The sequence below is a fragment of the Marmota marmota genome, unplaced genomic scaffold (assembly GCF_001458135.2).
Source record: "Marmota marmota marmota unplaced genomic scaffold, marMar, whole genome shotgun sequence".
NCBI lineage: Eukaryota > Metazoa > Chordata > Mammalia > Rodentia > Sciuridae > Marmota > Marmota marmota.
In genome coordinates, this window is record NW_026000229.1 from 28115099 (window position 1) to 28134488 (window position 19390).

General features: G+C 41.5%; 1 protein-coding gene across 3 annotated transcripts in view; it reads right to left on the reverse strand.

Annotated features, from left to right (window-relative positions):
- The window catches only part of Tmod2 (tropomodulin 2), a 53064-nt gene extending 33773 nt beyond the window's left edge, over positions 1–19291 (reverse strand). The window contains exons 1-5 of one of the 3 annotated variants that reach the window (XM_048793610.1): positions 19276–19291; positions 9018–9022; positions 6933–7130; positions 5163–5319; positions 468–590 (exon numbers count right to left, since the gene is read on the reverse strand). In XM_048793610.1, the coding sequence (XP_048649567.1) occupies positions 468–590; positions 5163–5319; positions 6933–7058 (406 nt within the window). In that variant the 5' untranslated portion in view covers positions 7059–7130; positions 9018–9022; positions 19276–19291. The other 2 variants (XM_048793612.1, XM_015480653.2) reach the window with 2 other exon arrangements.
- Positions 19292–19390: the final 99 nt, after the last annotated feature.

Genomic DNA, 19390 nt, shown 5'->3' on the forward strand with positions numbered 1-19390 from the left:
ATTATTATTATCATGTTTCTAGTGTTGAGAAAATGAGAAGGCAAAGAGATCTTAGCACGAATCACGATGGATTGGTGACTATGTGGAAAAGCAAGACCTCCATGGAAATTTCGTGATTACAAAATGTGATAAAACTCAATAACATACAAAATGTGAACACTCCTTGGAAAGCATAAAGGCTGTTATTTAGTTCTTTAAGTTCTCAACCCACCTTCACAGTTGTTTTCTGATTTTTCATAGTAACTTGAGTTTTATAGGATGGGTATTATTTGGGCGTTTTACAGAGAGTTAGAGCAAAATCAGATTTTCTCATGGAGATGAAGTCTCTGCATCAAGTCCTGTAGCTACATAACGACTGGAGTCAACCTGGTGGCATAATAATACTCAGCAGCTATGGAGAAGCTCAAAGCCTGCTGCCAGGGGTACCAGTGCATGCCAGAGGTCACAGGGCCAGAGCTGAGGCTCACCTGCAAGGTCGTAAAGCTCAGTATCAGAGGCGCTGGCCAAGGCTTCTTCCAGTTCTGGATCCAGGGTCACCTTTTCTTCTTTACGAGTTTCTACAGGCTTTTCTTTGGGAATGAAGACTCTTCCTTTAAATCAGATGGGAAAAAAAAATGTTGTGTGATACTGCCTTATTGGTAGGGTAAGAGGTTGAGCAAAAAGTGCAGTTGTGGCCATTAAGACCTGTATCATTAAGTTATTTCATAACCAACTGAGACTGCTGAACCTCTGGACGGTCAATAATCTACCATTAGACACGAGGAATATTAGAGGAGGAATCCTGCATTAAGTCACACAGAAATTTGAAAAATAGTTCTTAAACACTGAGGAAAAAGATGGCTTCTACTTGCCTACTACCTGTAGCACTGCCTTAGGCAAGGGGAGCCCTGTTCTGGGCTCTGCACCTTCGAAGGCCCCTCTCCAGTCTTCTTCTGACTACATCTCTCCCTACCAAGGGAGAATCCATGAGGCCAAAGGGACATTCTCATCCAGAATGCTAGACCGCACTCCAGGCCTCTCGGATCTTGACATTCCCTGTTCCCAAAGTCCTGAGCCTGCTTCCATGGGCTCCTGTCCATATCCATGTCCTTGATGGCAGCCTATGCTGCATTACCAGACAATAAGAGGGCCCTTGGGGGAAGTATGGATGAAGCTTAAATGTGTGGGCCAGGGTGTGTACTTGAGGCGCTGGCAGCATAGAACAGACTGATGTCCTGCATAGAATTTTTGTTAGTTCAAGAATGCTGGCCTTCTAAGTATATTAGGAGAATACATATATTTTAATGATTTGTTAGCTTTTTAAATGTTTGGGGAAAAAATGGCATGTGGGTCTCTATTCATGTTTTTTTTTTTTAAGAGAGAGAGAGAGAATTTTTTAATATTTATTTTTTAGTTTTCGGTGGACACAACATCTTTATTTTATTTTTTTTATGTGGTGCTGAGGATCGAACCAGCGCCCTGTGCATGCCAGGCGAGCGCACTACCGCTTGAGCCATATCCCCAGCCCCTCTATTCATGTTTTTGCTTTGGACCTTGTAAATACTGGGGGCAGGACCATCCAGACAGTACTAGGAACTGGTGATCCCCCAGAGTTTTCCCTTTACATGGAGAGCTACAATTGTGATCAGCTGGACTAATACAGTGACCTGGGGACACAGTACATCAAACAAGCCTGATTTTAGGGAAAAACCAGGGTCTCTATAATTAGAGATGGGGATCTATGAGTAGCAAGGCATTCCTTGCTTCCCATCGATGCACTCTCTGCCACCAGTTCCCATTTCAGCCTGTCACTCAGATTCCATTTATTACCACCCCTTACCTCAGAAAATGCCAATCTGTATTCTTTACTCCTCAGCCCAAACTTATGAATTGACAAATCACAGTGCTTGAAGGATGGCACAGTACCTGCTCCTAACTTCCAGTAGGCCAACATACCCACATCCCACATATGCAAGGGCTGACAGGTAAACCCAGGATATTCTAGAGCCATTGCTATCGTATACCCTAGACCCACCTGCATTCCCTTTCAGTTCTTCCCAGGTTTTGACTTGAGTCTTCATTCTTTTTTGGAGCTGCTCTGACTTCTTGGGCATGATCTTTGAAATAGTCTCTTCCCTTTTGATCTTCAGAATCCCCTAAGACTCACCCATCTATTGTCTTTGTCACCTTGGATAGAACAGACAGCTGGCTCCAGTTTTAGCCAACTGGGACACAGACCCTTTCCAGGTCTCCCTAGCTGGCCTGGCCCATCTACTGCTATGGGAAAGGAAAGGTCAAACCCAAAGTTAATAACTCTCTCATGAAAACTTTCCAGGAGATTTCCTTGATCATAGGGGTTGAATATTTCCTTACTATTTACCATTTTATCAAACGACTGGATAAATGAATGGGAGCCAGAGCTGGGAACCCCAGAAGGGAAAGGAGGGAGCTGCTTGTGGCTGTCTGGGGCACCTTGACAGCAGGGCCTCCATCACTGACATACATCCTGTTTCTGGGCACCACATAAGCTGCCACCTGTCCCAGAAATAAGGAAAATATACTGGGGGACAAAGTGGGAACATGACCACAAGATAAAAAAATGAAGAAATAAAGCAAACCAATAACATCTCAGCCACTGGTGCTCATGGCAAACTTAATTTTCATAGTATCTGCAAGCCTGAAACATTTCATTTTTGGTTCAGATAATTTTTTTAAAAAAATTTTCAGTTATAGATGGACACAATACCTTTATTTTATTTATGTTTACATGGTGCTGAGGATCGAACCCAGCGCCTCACATGTGCTAGGCAAGCGCTCTACCACTGAGCCACAACCCTAGCCTCTCATATGATCTTGCGTATAGAGTCAAAACAGGTTTTCTAATTCTTTCTACCCAGTATTGTTTAGGATTACCCTAAACATGAGGTATACAAGTGACCCAATAGTTACCAGTGTTCAGGGCAATGCTGATGCAGATCGTTCCTGTACTGCAAGAGTTAAATCTGCACTGAAGCTGCACTGAAGAGTTAAATCTGGCCCCAGGACTCTAGGGGCAGCTTCCTTCAGGCTGCATCAGGAACTAAGGTGTGGATTTCTCCTGAGGACCTCACTTCCGCCTCACACAGCCTCCTGCCACTCCTAGATGATTCTGCTCATCCTTCTGGGGGTACTGCATACTTCTTTCTGATCCCACCACTCTGTTTGGAAAACTTGCTCCCTGCTCATTTGAACTGTGCTACTTCCCATCCTTTTCAGCTGCAGTATGACTATACCCCCCTTTTATACTTAGCTCCTGCATTCCTAACTCCCCATGATCCACCTGCAGCTTAATTTGGATCAAGAGATAATCTACCTTAGTGGCTCCTCAGACCTCTACTCCAGGAACAACAGGCAACAGCTTTCCCCTTATTATGCTGCCACTACCCTAATACTTGAGGTTTATTGGTGTTTTATCAAATATTTTACATTATATATATATTTTTTTTACAATTCAATTAGTCCAATAGCAACTGTGGTGCTTCAGAAACAGCTCCACACTTCCACAATAATCTCTGGTTATTGATCCAGTTCTTTTACTGTTCAACTTTACTTTTTAAATGACATTCTAATAGTGTATGAGCCATTAAATACGCACAATATGGAGGACAGCAGTACTGCTGACTCATGCCAACTGAGAAGATAGGTGCTCTGCTTTCCACCGCCTTGGTACAAAGGCTCAGAGATGGCAGTCACTTGAACCCACGCTTATCAAGTGCTCCCCTTGGGCTGATTTCTGTGCCAGGACACAAAATGACCCAGACCCACTGTGGAAATCTCAATCTGATGTGGAAAACACACCTAAGTAAATAAACAAAATGATGAATACTATCACAGTTCTGTGACAGCAACACCCAGGTATCATGGTGGAATCGAGGGGACTATATCACCTAGAGGTCAGGGAAGACCTGAGGTACTGATAGCTAAGCTGAGAGCCTTAGGATATGAAAAGTGGGATGTGGGTCAGAGGGAAGAGTCCATGAGAAGACAACTTGAGATGTAAAAGAACTGGGCAGGTTTGGGGAGGTGAATACAGACAGTGGGGCTGAAGCTTAGTAAGGAAGGAGAGATGTATTCTGACAGGGGATGGAGTCTAGACCCACTGCGAAGATTACAGTAAGGATCTGGGACTTAAAGCAGGAAAGTGATATGATCTGATTTGTATTTTAAAAGACTCTAGTTACTATAGGATCACCAAAGAGACACGGGTCCAAGTGACTGACTGTACTTGAGGAAGCTGACAGGCAACTGATATCATACACTCTTCCTCCAAACGGGAGCTCAGGCTCTGAAGCTAACAGTCTCCTTGTCTTGGCTCAGAGCTCAGCCTGGCGTGGAGATACATCCCCTTGCTCCTTACAGCTTTCCCAGCCCCATCTTCCTGAGGGCCATAAGTTCCTTAAGATCAGGGCTGGGTCTTAAGGCACCGGTAGTCCCAGTACTTGGTACCTGGCTCTGTATAGGGAAGGTTCTCAACAAATGCCAGATGAAGGAAGGAAGAACTGCACGAGCCTATCAGCATAGCTCTAAGATTAGGGGTGTGGTGCTACAGCCATCCTAGGCAGGGAGTGGAAAGGCTTTGTGGGGGCTTCAGCAGTTAGTAAAGCACACCAGTGTCGCTGGAACACTCCATCAAGCTGTTTCACGTTTTCAAAACTTTTCTTTGGAGTTAGATTTTTTTCTCCATTGGACTAATTTGAGATCATCACACCCTAAATATTCATTTAATTAGCTTGTACAGTCTGCCATGAATATTTTTCCTTTTAAACAAACTAACTTTAATTTTTAAAGCAGTTTTAAGTTCACAACCAAATTAAGCAGAAACTACAGATAATTCCACTATATCCCAAACCTTCCTACTAACAACATCCTGCACCACAGTGAAACATTTGTTATAACTGATGAATCTGTATGGACACATCATTATCACCCGAAGCCCATAATTTATCTTAGGGTTCACTCTTGGTGTTGTGCATTCTATGGGTTTGGGCAAATGTAGAATGGCACGTATCCACCAGCCACTGTTTTAAGATTCTACATGCAGTTCATGGGCTTACTTCCATTTCCAGGTCAGTTCCCTCACTTGACTCTCCATGGCAGTACGTTAAGAGTCCCTTTGACCCATGAGGTGCTGCTGTGGTCCTTACCTTTCTTTTCTCCAGTGAAGGGCACAAAATCCTCCCTGTCTTTCTGTTCCAAGGCCTCCTTTTCCAGGTACATGAGGAGGTGCTCGCGGTCAAACGGGCCAGTGGCTGCTTTCTGTGTCTGGTCTTTCTGTCTGAATCCAGCTGGCAGCATGGCACTCTGACAAAACAGAGGTGTGGGCAGGAAGAAAAGATATTTGCTGGACAGATACTTTGTTACTCACTCCCTCTTTCCTCCTTGCTGTATGTGGGGAAGCAGGGAGAAAGATACCTGGGCAGAGACCTGTGAGGACGGGGGGTTGGGGTCCCTGGGACATCTCCAAGGCCCTGCTTATTCTAATACCTTGTGCTGAGAGGAGGGCTCCCAAGGAGCTCAAGTACAGCAGAGATGCTGAAGCAGCCTCTGGGCCTTCTGCAGATGCCTTCTAGAATGGGTAACAAGGCCTCTTTCCTTTTTGATTATGCTTAGGTTTGGCTAGCTATGTGCCCAAGATGCTCTCAGGCAGTTGTGTGGAGACTCTAATAAGAAGCCAACATGGCTGGCTACATTTGCAACCTCTCTCCAATGGAAGCATCTGGGCAGGTAAGCGGCTATTATACTAGTGGTCAATACCTGTTTGATTAGGCCTTGAGATTTGTTCCTTAAGTTTTACAAAATAAAAAAAGACTGTACTTGTATTTTTTAAAGTGAAAACAAAGCCAGGCATGGTGGCACATGCCTATAATCTCAGTGACTTGATAGGCTGAGGCAAGAGGATCTCAAGTGCAAGGCCAGCCTTAGCAACAGAGCGAGACCCTATCTCAAAATAAAATAAAGTGAAAATAATGTCCAAAGTATCTGACATATCAGAATATCATATAATTAATTTTAGTTATATTTTTATTTATAACAAAATCACTATTTTGAAAGTGTCTGATTTTAAGCTTAAGATAATACCATCAGTACTGAAGTGGTTGCTAAGCAAACAATATAACAAGCTACTTAGCTTTTCTTTTGAAAATAAAAATATTAGAAGCTCCATTAAAATTTACTTGATATTATATAGTCATTCTAATCTATCAATTATTGTAGGATAATCAAATTATTCATTTAAAAGAAATGAGATATAAAAATCTGCATATGGAATTAGAGACCTGTCTTAAATACTACTGCAGCAGACATTTCCTAGTCTGGGATCTTATTTATAATATCACCTATACAAGTCTGTCTCTTCACTTATTAAAGGGAGATAATATGATTTATCTCAACAGATTCTGCACCTAGCAAAGTTGGTGACACACTGAAAAATCTCAGTATAATTTATCCTTTCTCTTTTTTTTCTCTAAGTCTGATTACCATTTCTCCAACCATTTGAAAAGATTTTTCCTCATTTACATTAAACTGGTTTTTGAGAAATATATTTGACAAATCTTAAATAATGGCTATATGAGGTTCTCTATGAATTTTTTTTCCAGTACTGGGGAACCCAGGGGCACTCTACCACTGAGCTATATTCCCAGACCTTTTTATTTATTTTGAGACAAGGTCTCGCTAAATTGCCAAGGCTGACCTCAAACTTGAATCCTCCTGCCTCAGCATCTGGAGTATCAGGGATTACAGGCATGTGCCTCTGCCTGGCTTCTCTATGAATTTGTAAAAGTGACCTAGAACCAACTGAAGAAAAGAAGATAGAATTTGCATTTGGAGTTGAGGGGTTTCTACTATTGTGCAGGGACCAAGCCATGCTATTTACCCTGTACTATTATTAGCCACTCCAGCTCCATGTCACTAACCTCAGGATCTAGGTCATCTAGAACATTTTCCAACTGTTTCAGTTCCTCTTCTGAGAGCTTGCCAAGAAGCTCATCTTCATCAATGTTCTTGTATTTCTCCAGCTCTTTTTGAAAGGGGAGTGCCATAGCTTCTTATATGCCTTTCTCATGGACCATGCACCTTGAAGTAGTCCAGCTTCCTGAGACTTCAGATTAGCACTAATAAAAGAGAAATACTGTTGTCTTCTTTCTGCAAACAGGACTTATTAACAGAAGACAGTGCTACATTGTCATTGTCATCTATGGAACAAATAATTCAAAGAAAAAGTAATATTACCTTCATCTGCATTCTCAGAGCAATGTGACAGCTTACAAGGTATTTTCATAAATAGTATATGATCTTTATTTTTTTTTATCTTTACAACAATCCTGTGAGAAAACCTGCACAGATACTCGCATTCCCATTTTACAGATGATGACTCTGGGGTGAAGGTGACCAAGTGCCTTGCCCAAGGTCATGAAGCTGGGATGTGTGTGCCTGGCCCTCTCATTCTCAGTGTAGTGAGTGCTTTCTCAACCTACTCCTTTGCCTCCCCAGCTTTCCATAGAAAAATAGTGGAAGAACAATGCATCGATTGTAAAAGGCAGTTGTAAGAAGCATGCTTGTGTCTTTTCAGGGAGAGAGTGATGTAAAGAATACAAAATGGGACTCATTCAGGAAAGAGAGCTTGGAAGTCTATGTGAGAAAGCATTGTCCAGTAACTCCCCTGCAATCAAACTAAGTGAGAGTCTAAAACCATGGCCACACAATCACTCTCTCTACTTTTCTCTTTTCTCCTTTATCCCCCCATACCCTCCTCCCCCAGTACTGGGGATGGAACCTAGAGAGGCTCTACTATTGAGCCACACCACCAGCCGTATTTTTATTTTTATTTTTTATATTTTGAGACAGAGTCTCATGTTGGAGAAGTAGCTCAGCAGTAGAGTGTTTGCCTAGTATGTGTCAGACCTTGGGTTCAATCGCTAGCATTGCAAATAAACAAAAAAGACAAAATCTGCACATCTAGGTAAGTGTTCTACATATAAAGCTACTAAGAACCCTACTCTGATTAATATCTTTTTTTTTAAACCAGGGATTGAATCCAAATGCACTTAACCACTGATCTATATCCCCAGCCCATTTTATTTTTTTATTTTGAGACAGGGTCTCGCTAAGTTGCTGAGGCTGGCTTTAAACTTGTGATCCTCCTGCCTCAGCCTTCCAAGAATCTGGGACCACAGGAATAAGTCACTGCACCTGGCTCTTTTCTCCTCTCTTTTTCTTCCATTCTATTTCTATTCTCATTTCCTTTTTTAAAGCCACATTCCCTAATTCTTCTTACTTTATGCCCTTAGACTAGCCTCTTTTAGCTACCTCCCTTTTTTTATACCACCCAACTCCTAAACTCTCAATCAAAATGAAATTTTTACTCAGTCCCTTACAGAAGATTTTACAGAGCTTCCATAGAAGATAATTCTGCATTCAGGAAACAGTAATGCATTTAACTGATAGTGTTGATGCTGGTGAGGTAGATGGGTGATTAGAGAGGAGGGTTCATGGAAGGAAGGAGAGAAAAGCACCAAAGATAGGATGGGACATCTATAAAGGGTCTTCCTTATGTTAAGAGACTCGGATCTTATTCTGCTGAAGCCCCCACAACTTTTAAAGTAGGGGAGTGTCCCAACATACCTGTTTGTTTTTAACAAGACAGTACAAAAGGAAAGAATGAAGAATGGGCTGCCATGGAAGAGACTGGTTGAAGGTGGGCCACTTGGGGGCCATTAGAATGTTGTCCCCTCCCCTTAATTCAACTGTTCACAATGGTCAGGTTTGTGGTTTCATATCCTTTCAACAAGAAATGTAGCTCTATCTTCCTTTGCCCTCCATTTTAAGCCTCAATGGCTATACTTCAGTAAAAAATAAATGAAAGTCCTATGAAAGACAGAGAAACCAAATTGATCCCAGATACTTTGTTCTGGTGACAGCCATCACTAATTTATTGTATGATATGAGACATGCAATTCATCTGTCAGGCACTTACAAATCCAATGAGCTGGTTGAATTACCCTTCCTAAAGGATTCTTAAGTTGCACAATATCACATTTACTATTCTGAAATTGAGAGCTGTTTTAGTTGATGGGGTGCTATAAACACTTCACCAGCAACAGTCAACATGTGTTTGTCGCTGCCTATATGTACATAAGCACCAAGAGTACCAGTCTCAAAATAAGCACATTGGGGACCCGGGTTGTGGCTCAGCGGTAGAGTGCTTGCCTAGCACATACAAGGTGCTGGGTTGGATCTTCAGCACCACATAGAAAGAAAGAAATAAAACAAAGGTATTGTGTCCAACTACAACTAATATATATATATGTGTGTGTGTGTGTGTGTATGTATATATATATGTATACACACACAAATATATATATTTTTAAAAAAGAGCACATTGGGTATCAGGGATCTGGAAGGAAACCCCAGGAGCACCTGTGGAACATTCTTTTAAAACCTAGGAAGCAAGGCCTCAGGGGAGGTGGCAATGCAGGTGTGTTTAGTAGTACTCCCAAAGGAAGGTCTTATTTCCACATAATTACAGAGCAGGTTTAAGTGCCTAGGATCAATGACGTTTAGTTCTTTTACAGATTTTGTTGTTGCTGTTACCACTCTTAATGGCTCAGAAGAGAGACTGTTTGGAAAAAACAGACATTGAAAAGTGATTTTAAAAAAGTTGAACTCTGAACATGAAAAAGTTTTAAGAATATTGATAAATCCAGGACCGGAGGCACACACCTATAATCCCAGCAGTTTGGGAGGTTGCTAACAAACCACTTTCCTGTCAAGAACTTACAATGGCTCCTTCTTGTCTACAAAATAGGATTCAGATAATCTAGCATCCAAAGCCCCCATAATTTGGTTTTAATCTGATCTTCCTGTTTTCTCTCCCATTACTTTCCTAGAGAGACCTCTGCTCCAGCCAAAGTGGTTTATCTGCTCTCTGTGGTAGGCAGAATTATGGATTCCTAAAAATGCTTAGACCCTAGGGCTGGGGTTGTAGCTTAATAGTGAAGTGCTTGCCTTGCACATATGACATGCTGAATTCGATCATCAGCACCACATAAAAATAAATAAAGATATATGTTCATCTACAACCAAATATATGTATATTTTTTAATGTCCAGCCCCTAATTTCCAGTCCTGTGAGTATGCTGCTTTTCATAGCAAAAGAGACCAGGTGTGATAAAATAAAGGATCTTAAAAAAGGAAGACTGCCCTGGATTATCTAGGTAATTATGAATCCAAAACTCTTAAAAGATGGAATAGGAAGGCAGAAGAGTCAGACATCAAAATTTCATGACAGAAAGCAGAGAATCAGAATGATGCGATTTTTGGCTTTGAAGATACAGAATGGGGCCAGGAGCCCAGGAACATCCAGAAAGCAGTACAATCCTACTGACACTTTGATTTTAGCCCATTGAGATTCTTCCCCTGCCCCCCCCCCCCAGCAATTGAATCCAGGGGCACTTAACCACTGAGCCACATCCCCAGCCCTTTTTATCTTGAGACAGATAGACTTGCTTAGGGTCTCACTAAGTTGCTTAGGGCCTCACTAAGTTGCTGAGGCTGGCTTTGAACTCATGATCCTCCTGCCTCAGTCTTCTGAGTTGCTGAGATCACAGGCATGGGCCACTATGCCTGGCTCCCACTGAGACTCTTCTAATTTCTAAAATGGTGTAAGACAATAAATTAGTGCTGAATTTGTGCTTAGTTACTGAATTGTAAGTCACTGAATTTGTGCTTAGTTACAGCAGCAATAAAATAAAACAATTAGTATACTGGGGCTGGGGTTGAGGCTCAGTGGTAGAGCATTTGCCTGGCATATGTGAGGCACTGGGTTCGATTTTCAGCACTGCATATAAATAAATAAAATAAAGGTCCATTGACAACTAAAAAATATTTTAAAACAAAACCAGTACATTCTTATCTAAACCCCTCCATTTCCAAGTGAATTGTTTTGGATTGCTTATGTTTGCCCCTCCGTATCAACTCCCCACCCTGTTCTGTGCCTCAGGAACAGTACTGTTAGATTGCATCAATGGGTTCCTGTCCTTTCTGGCTTCTATTTGGCCAACCAGAGACATCAGCAGGGAACTGGAGGGCAGGAGGAGAAGGAGGTGGGGTCCAGAAGGTCACATCCCCCCACTGCTCTCACTTGCTCCTTTGAGGCCTTGGGTGGTGAAGGGTCTCTACTGTCTGGTGCCAGAATTCTGCCTTGCTATAATCCCTCAACCCTCTCCACATCATTGTAAATAGTCTCTTTATTAAAAATTTCTCAAGTCATTCCGTTTGAGTGTGTCCCTCTGTTTCTTGTTGGGAAGTTGGCATACATAGCTCTATTACTTGGAATGCCCTTTATTCTCATGGCCTATCTGTGTGCTCTGCTTTTGTGACCTGGCTCAGATCCCAGCTCTGCAGGACCACAGAATGTCAGAGCTAAGCCAGGTCTTGGACCACCCAATCCAGCAACATGGTTGTTTTCCTCCTATTCCTCTGGTTTCATTTCACAATTCTTCTTCCAGTACCTTAAATACTGGCATTCCTCAAAGTCTTGTCTAAGGGATTCTTTTCTCATATTACTCACCTGTCCCTGAAGTTTTAACTGATACCCTGAAGACTCCAAAATCCGTATCTTCATCCTAGACTTTGTTCCTGAGGACCAGACCCACATATCTCCAACTTAAAATCTTCCCACTGCCTTGTGAGTAAGGTCCAAATTCACAGTCTGACTTCTGTCATCCTGATCAGCCTCTTCCGCCCTTACTCCCCATCTCCTCCTGGATCCAGCCTCCTGGACCACTTCCAATTCCTCTGCTCAGAGCAGTCCCACTCCTTCTCCTCTGGTCTCCTCTTTCTTTTTTTTTTTAATATTTATTTTTCAGCTTTGGGTGGACACAACATCTTTGTTTGTATGTGGTGCTGAGGATCGAACCCGGGCCACACGCATGCCAGGTGAGCGCGCTACCGCTTGAGCCACATCCCCAGCCCTGGTCTCCTCTTTCTTATGCTCAGTATGAGCTTCACTTCCTCCTTCAGACCCCTACACAAGACCTGGGTCATTCCCTACCACATGGCTCCCTTCTGATTACAGCTGTCCTTGGCTTTATTAGAATCACATGTTTTATCTCTGTTTTCTTTACTAATCTCTGTGAGGGGAGTACTATATCATATTTATTCACTGATAAATATTAACTCCCAACACGAGTCTTGACCCACAGTAGGCATCCAGTAAATATTGTGGATATTTACAATAGTAAATATAGTAAATATTGGTTAATGAAGAATGAAGGAAATGAGCGTAGGGAGGTGCAGTGACCCTCAGGTCTAATGCACTTTCCATTACATCTGCTGCCTCCGCCTCCTACCATGGAGCTTTCTGAGGTCACCTCAGCCCACAGAAGTTGCTCCTTTCCTTAAATTTGCATTGCCTTTGTCACCAATTTGATGTTCATCACTTGATATTATCTTTCATATATGCTACACATATGGGTCTCTCTCCAACTATACCACAATCTCGCAGAAGACAGGGACCATGTTGTCATCCTTTATATTCCTGGGCTTCTCAAGGTCAGGTTTGTATATTCATTCAACAAATGCCTATTTTAAACCTGCTGTTTCCAGACATTGCTGGGACAAGAGCAGTGAATAAAACCAATAATATCCTGTGCTAATTGAGCTTATAGTTCATCAGGGAAACATAGATTAATAATGTTAAAGCAAATTGCGTATGTTATGTCAATGTACCAGCAAATCTCAAAGTCAGAAGGGAAAAAAATTGTACCATCATAACTTTGAAAATTCAGAGAAAAGCCAGTCATTATTTAAACAAGAAAAAAAAAAACACACAGATATACTATGGAGAGGATGCAGCCTTCTCATAAATTTTATTTTTTATTCATTTATTTATTTACTTTTGCAATAGTGGGGATTGAACCCACATTCTCATAGCTTTTAAAGTCAAATCATAGATTTTCTGGTTTGTGGTTGGCCTTTGTAGCCCCTCCGAGGCCACACAGGGTCTGCATTTGCCAGGCTAAAGATGCTACAGTGCAAAGTTTGCAAAGCTCTGTCTCAGCCTGACCTCTGGCAGGGCGTGTATCCCACAGCAAGCATTCAACATGCAACAAGAGACCAATACACACACTGGAGGGAAGGACACATCAAACAAGGCTTCAGGAGTCAAGGTGGGCAAGCATACAAAGCTGGTTAGCAAAATAGAAAACAGGGAGGAGAGGCTTGAGCTTAAGGAAAGATGGCTTAAGCCCTTAAACAAATCTTTTTTTTACCCAGAAATATAAACCTGGGGAAGAAAAACAGAGTATGGCTTTCTTTGTTTCTCTTTCCACTAGCTTATTTGTATAACTACACTATGAGAAAGGAAAATCAGCCAGTCACATGGTGCACACCTATAATCCCAACTACTTGAGAGGCTAAGGCAGGAAGAGGATCATGAGTTAGAGGCCAGCCTCAGCAACTTAGTGAGGCCCTATCTTAAAATAAAAAAAATAAATAAAAAAGGGCTGTGGGTGTAGCTCAGTGGTACAGTGCTTCTGGATTCAATCGCCAGTACTGAAAAAATAAAAGGAAAAGGAAAAGGAAAATCAGATATAACAGGAAGCGCCCAGTTTTGGGCCCTGCCTATACACGAAGATGAAACCAAAGCCCAAACAAACACCCCTATTTATTGAACCCACACCAAATAACAACGCAGTAAACAAAAATTACTCTTAAAAGTTAGTAAAAAGTTTTTAAATGGGCAAAACAGTACTAGAAATTGCTTAGGAGTAAATACATATCTAAGAGTGCCATGAAGAACTGCTCATGGAAAGGAAAAATGCCACCTTGGGCTTCAACTGTGCTGGTAATGATTTATTTCTAAGTGAGTGAATCAGTAAATGAAAGGGAATTGTTCTTTATTCTTTTCATATATCCTCAAAATTCTGTAATAATTTAAAAACAACTAATGAAACACTTTTCACAACAGCCAAATCTGCATTTTCTAAAACCAGCAAATGAGAACAAAATTAGCCCATCAATGTATCTTCCAACAAAACACAGACTGATCCTATATATTTAATTCACTTCTAGCTGCTGGGCAAATATAAAGAAGTGACAACTATAGTCTGTGTTTTGGAATCTGGCTGTTTGAAGATGGGCCGGTCAAGTCTTCCTTATTTATAAACAACCAAATGCCTCATACCACATTGTAGGAAATAACTGCAGAGGATGAAGGACAGAGAGTGAGTTGGGATGAGGAGGAATTTCAGGCAAAAAGTATGGCAAAGCAATGGGAAGGAGTAAGCAGGAAGGGGAACAAGGAACAGATCTTCCAGAATCTGTTTTTGATTTTCGAGTATTTGTTTTTGAGACTATTTGTTCTTAATTTCCCAATCTCACAACATAAAAATTGCCAGAGCTTAAATCATGCTTGAAAACGGTCCCCTTTTAAAACAACAGGCCTACTAGTGACGGCTTCCCTCCAGGTTCAGAAGAGCACAGAAGACTAAAAGCATGAGACTTGGAAGTAGCCAGCCCAGGTGATGATGCCAACACATGGTAAGCAACCACCTTTCTGAGTTTCCTTTCCTTCCCCTGTAAAACAGGCAAAGAACAGAGCAGCCATGCGCTGCCTGATGACAGGGACACATTCTGAGAAATGCATCGTTAAATGATTTCATTGTTGTGCAAACAACACAGTGTATTTGATCTAAGACAGCTACAGTGTCACCAGCTGATATGATCTTCTGGGACAACTGTTGTGCAAGTGGTTCATGGTTGACTGAAAGATTATTAGGCACATGACTGTTTTTATCCCAGAAGGCGGAGGTGATGGTTAAGGAGAAAGTGTTTGTGCTGGGCTCAGTGCCTTGTGCATGCAAGGTCTCAAAGCTATTTCTCTTTTGTCCTGGGTCTGGGAATAACCTTCTTTTGCGGGTGTTTTTTCCCTTTGTTTTCTTTGCCAGGATTTGTTAAATACAGAGAGGTAGTATCCTGTAAGTGCCCTGGGTCAGTACTGCCAGGTATATGGCAAGCCATCAGGTATGGGCTGGCCAAACTATGACACAGACTTCCATCTGAGCAGGAAGCAGTCAAGAAGTGGCCTGGCTGGGTAGCTCTTTCACATGGAAGTCTTAACGTGTGCACAGGCTACCAGCTCTCTTAGTGGGTCTTACTTCCTCATCCTACTGCCTGGTTCTATTTTTCTGAGTTCTTTCTTTCTATTCTCCTCTCAATTCCCCGTGACCCCCTGCCTCCATGCTAGAGATAGAATCCAGGGCCTTGTACAAGCTAGGCAAGCTCTCTACCAATGAGCTACACCCGCATCCCAAGTTCGTACTTCTTGTCCTCTGTCTATCCCCCTGACTTCCACATCCCCAGCCCTTTTCATTTTTTCTTTTGAGATAGGGTCTCACTAAGTTGCTTAGGGCCCTTCTAAGTTGCTGAGGCTGGCCTCGAACTTGCAATCCTTCTGTCTCAGCCTCCTGAGTCACTGGAATTACAGGTGTACACCAACTGTCTACCAGCCAGATCTGGATTTATGATTTGCTATGATTTATGGGCTATGTACACCTTAACTAATGATTGTTTACCAAGGTATAGGCAAAACATCTAGCAACTGGTATATAATGGGAACTGCCCAATCAGAATGGGTGTCTACAAACAATAAGGATGACCATACCCACACCTAATAGCTGAAGAGCAGCCCAGCTCACTATACTCCAAACTCCTCTAAGCACTCTGATGAGAATCTTCCTGGTTCCATCTTAGGGCTGGTGCTCCAACTCTGCTTCTTATGTCCAGGCTTGATATAGCTCACCTTATGGCCCTGTTTCAGGAGTTCCTGTCACCCACAGTCCTAGAGATGACCTTCTCATCTCCATACCATCTTACTGTCACTAGGGGAATCTAGGAAGATGGATGACACATATGAAAGACACAATTCATAGGGTGTCCTTAATGCCCCAACAGCTGGGGCAAAACATATGAGAAGATATAACACCAAATCACAGCTTTGAGAAATGTGCTGAAATGCAGGACCAAGAACAAGGAACTCAAAATGGGATATGGGAAGAAAGGTGGAGATGCCAGCTTCATTGAAGGGCTACAGCAGAAAATCCACCTAGTTTTACACAACTACAAAACCTTCAAAGTTATGTATAAATGACTTTTTGATATACTGAAAATAAAAATGGCTCATATATACAAGCAAAGTACTAAGCAGGAGAGTTTGTGGAAGAAATGGGAAATTAAGGTTGGAAAAGTAGATCAAGGTCAAATAGCTATGATTCATTAAAACCAGAACCTGAAATTTGAATTCTAATCTATAGGTAATAGAAAACAAATGACAAATATTTACAATCTACACATTTACTGAGATGTCCTGGTCCTCTACCCAAAAATGTTTTCAAGGCAGTATTTCCCAAAATTAGTTTCATGCAGTGCTAGTCCCTCAAGATTTTTGTTTTTTGCCAGGTGCAGTGGCACATCTCTGTAATTCCAGCAACTCAGGACACCAAGGCAGGAGGATTGTGAATTGGAAGTCAACCTCAGCAATTTAGTGAGACTCTCTCAAAATAAAAAATAAGTATATAAAAGGACTAGGGATATAGCTTAGTGGCAAAGTGTCCCTGGGTTCAATTCCCAGTAAAAAACAAAAAGGATTTTTATATTTTTGCACATAGTTTGAGAAACATTCCATACCATATCCTACAGACATTCCCACCCTACCTCCATCTCCATGCTCAATGATCATTAACCTTGAAAGGTGCTGAACAGTCAAGAGCAAACAAACCTTTTCAGTTTTGTTTAGCATAGGGTTTCCCATATCTGCCCAGGTGCTTTATTTTTCTTGTAACATCTACAAACCTTCTATATTTACGGAAATACTGATTGAGAGACTCAAAGATCATACACACATATGCTATTTTAGGCATTCATACAAGTAAACACGCATACCTTAAATTATTATGTACACAAACACGCACACACATACGCACACACACACACAATTCAGCTATAGCAAAATTATCCTTGCAGCAAAGGCGTTTGTATAAGAGAATAAATGTTGTTTGAAGAGTTGATTGTTTTCTTGTTCTGGTAATAGGGGTCTCTTCTGCTGATGACTTCTATGACTTCTTTGAACTATTTATAGTCTATGAGGAAAACATTTAGATATGTGTGATTTACACACAAAGGAAATGAAAGGGAATCCCACAATTTTTGTTCTGTCCAAAAGCTAGATCAGTTCTTTCCCCAAAACTTCCTTAACCCCAAATAAAATGAACCACTCCCTATATTCTCAAATTTACTACCGCAGTCTATTACTAACCATACAGTTCTCTACTACAACCTTTCTCTTTATATTTATTTACTGATCTCCAGTTTCTTACTTAAAAGCCCACATCAACAGAAAAATTTAAATGGTATAATAAGCACCTGTATATGTTCTTAATTCACCAGCTATCTTCATTCTGCAGACATGCTATATTTTTGCAGCTGCTCTTTCACCCCGTGTATTTTTTTTCCTGATTCAGTTGAAAGTTGTAAATGTCAATGCACTTCACCACTATTACCAATATCTCAAAAAAGGATACTACCACAAACCACACTACCATTATTACATCTAAGAAAATTAATTAATTAACATTAATAAAATCAACATTATATTTAATATTACCCAATATTCAGTCCATATTCAAATTTCCCCAATTGCCTCCAAAATGTCCTTTTATCTTTTTTTTCCTCATATAGAATTCAAAGTTCACAGATCCCAATTCATTGTTATATCACAAGTATTTTAATCTACAATAGATGCTCCCTCTCCCCCACATCTTTTTGGCAGGAACACTATATAGGCAAAGTTATAACTTTATTCCAATAGGAGATTCCATAACAGGTGAATCTAAACTTGATCATTTGGTTGAATTGGTGACCTCCCAACCTCCACACTGTAAGGACATTCTAAATGGTCCATGGTGAGATACTTTGAAATAATGTGAAAATCTCACTTCCCAACAACCTTCCACATAAAGGTTTCAGACTAGCTGATGAGTCTAGCTGAGCCAACTGTGAGACTAGGATCTGCACTGCACTGATTTTCTGCTTCTCTCATTCCTTTTATTGTGTATTTATTTTTCAAACAATGACCCATCACTGCGAATCCTCCCTTCTACTATACCTTCTCTCTGGTTACTTCTCCTGGAGCTTCCTCCTCCACCTTCTTGCTGATCACATTTGACAGCTCAGGCCCAACTAACCTTTTATGTGCTGACCCCATCACCTCACCTTCAGCAAACAGAAAAACCAACATGTAGTGGCTTACCAATCACAGTAACTAACAAAAATTAAAATGATTAATATGCCCTGGGTTAAATTGAAGAGAACAGATAGAGGAAATCGTTTTTTTTTTTTTTTTTTTTTTAATTAGATTGCCTAAGCCCTGAAGGAAAATCTTTCCTCCTCACTAGGGTGCAGCTACTTGTTCTGTCACAATCAGGCTTTTTGTAATGGTGTTAAACAAAAGCACCCTCATTTCTTCAGTTCCCTGATATGAGAATCTAAGAAGAAATGAGGTTTATAAATCATTTATTAGTCAAATGCTCCCATTTTACATGGGAAAGGTGAAGGGACTTGCGCAAGGTCCCTCAGCTCCTTAATGGTGGAACTATGACGGAAGCCAGGATTCTAAAATACCCCCTACTTGTTCTTACTCATTCCCTTCGCAAGGGCCTTGTGAATCAGATATTTAATAGGCACAGAAGATGCTGTAGCATTCACGGCCTTTTAATTGCTACTTTGAATTTTAACCACATCACCTTCCCATTTTTCAATTCTTCAAGTAAAATTTCCCATTAAGAGCCTCTTATTATTTAAAAACAAACAAACAAAAATCAACCTTCATTTCTGCCTGTCAAGAGGGAAAATTGAGGCAGCCCCAGGGAGCACATACCACCATTACTTTAACCAGAAAATTATAATAATGATCATGATAATAATATTTAATAATAATAACAATTATTATTATCACCATCATTGTCTCGAGGACCTGCAGGAGGCAGCTTTCTGGGAAGCTGAAACGCCCTCCCAGTGACAGCTCCAGATATCTCGGGAAAAGACGCCAGTGGAGTCCACCCTTCTCCGTCGCCCGCTTGAAGGAGGCCATGAGATGGATAAGACTCAGGGAGCGTATCAAACGTTCACAGGAGAAGAGAAAGTGGGGAACAAAGCCCAGCGTGGAAAAAACCATCCCCGCAGCCCGAGGGGACAGGAGACCGCGCCCTCATTGCAGCGGCAGTGCTGGTTGCATTTGTGCAGAACCGCAGTGCGGGGCGTGGGACCCACACCCGCCGGCTGCACCCGCGCCACCGTGCACCCGGCCCAATACCCC